Here is a 606-nt window from a genome sequence, read left to right as displayed (position 1 = left end):
CCGCCACAGCGGCGGCGGCGGCGCCGCCCGCGTGCGGCTGCGGCCCCTGTCCGTTCGCCACCACTGGTTTCAACGCCTCCGGCGACCGCCGGCCGGGCGACGCCACCCCCGCGTCCGCGCCGCCGGCCTCAGTGGCCGGCGCCGCGCCGGCGCCGCCGGGCAACCCCTCCGACCACGGCAGCCCGGAGGGCGCGGCCGACGCGGCGGCGTCGGGCGTCCGCTCGCGCCCCAAGTGGCCGCCATCCACATCCATCGCCTCCGCGGCGGCCGCCGCCCCGCCCGCGCCGGGCAGCCGCTCGGCCGCGGGCGCCTCCTCGCCAGTGCCGGCCGCGGCGGCGCCGGCTGAAGCGTGCTGCTGGGCGCGGGGGCGCGGGGGGCGGCCGCTGGCGCGCAGGGTGCGCATGAGGGCCTCGGGGTCCTCATGCAGAAGAGCGCCATCCACCTTGGCGTCGCTGCGCCTGGCGGTTGGCGGCGGTTGTTGGCGGTTGGCGGCGGTGAGTGGCGGTTGGCGGCGGTGAGTGGCGGTTGGCAAGGCGATCGGTCGGTTCGCAGTCTGAAGCAAGCGGCGCCTTGGGGCGGATGGCGGGTGGGTGGGCAGCCGAGGTG

General features: G+C 79.9%; 1 protein-coding gene across 1 annotated transcript in view; it reads right to left on the bottom strand.

Annotated features, from left to right (window-relative positions):
• Positions 1 to 403, bottom strand: part of MNEG_12874 (hypothetical protein) — a gene marked incomplete at both ends in the record, with an annotated part of 1,869 nt that extends 1,466 nt beyond the window's left edge. Inside the window, one exon of the mRNA XM_014038653.1 lies at positions 75 to 403. Coding sequence (XP_013894107.1) covers positions 75 to 403 — 329 coding nt within the window. The remainder of the gene's footprint in view (positions 1 to 74) is intronic.
• Positions 404 to 606: the final 203 nt, after the last annotated feature.

Source organism: Monoraphidium neglectum (assembly GCF_000611645.1).
Source record: "Monoraphidium neglectum strain SAG 48.87 unplaced genomic scaffold scaffold03487, whole genome shotgun sequence".
NCBI lineage: Eukaryota > Viridiplantae > Chlorophyta > Chlorophyceae > Sphaeropleales > Selenastraceae > Monoraphidium > Monoraphidium neglectum.
The sequence above is the reverse complement of the archived record's forward strand: the minus strand, read 5'-3'. Positions and strand labels throughout refer to the sequence as shown.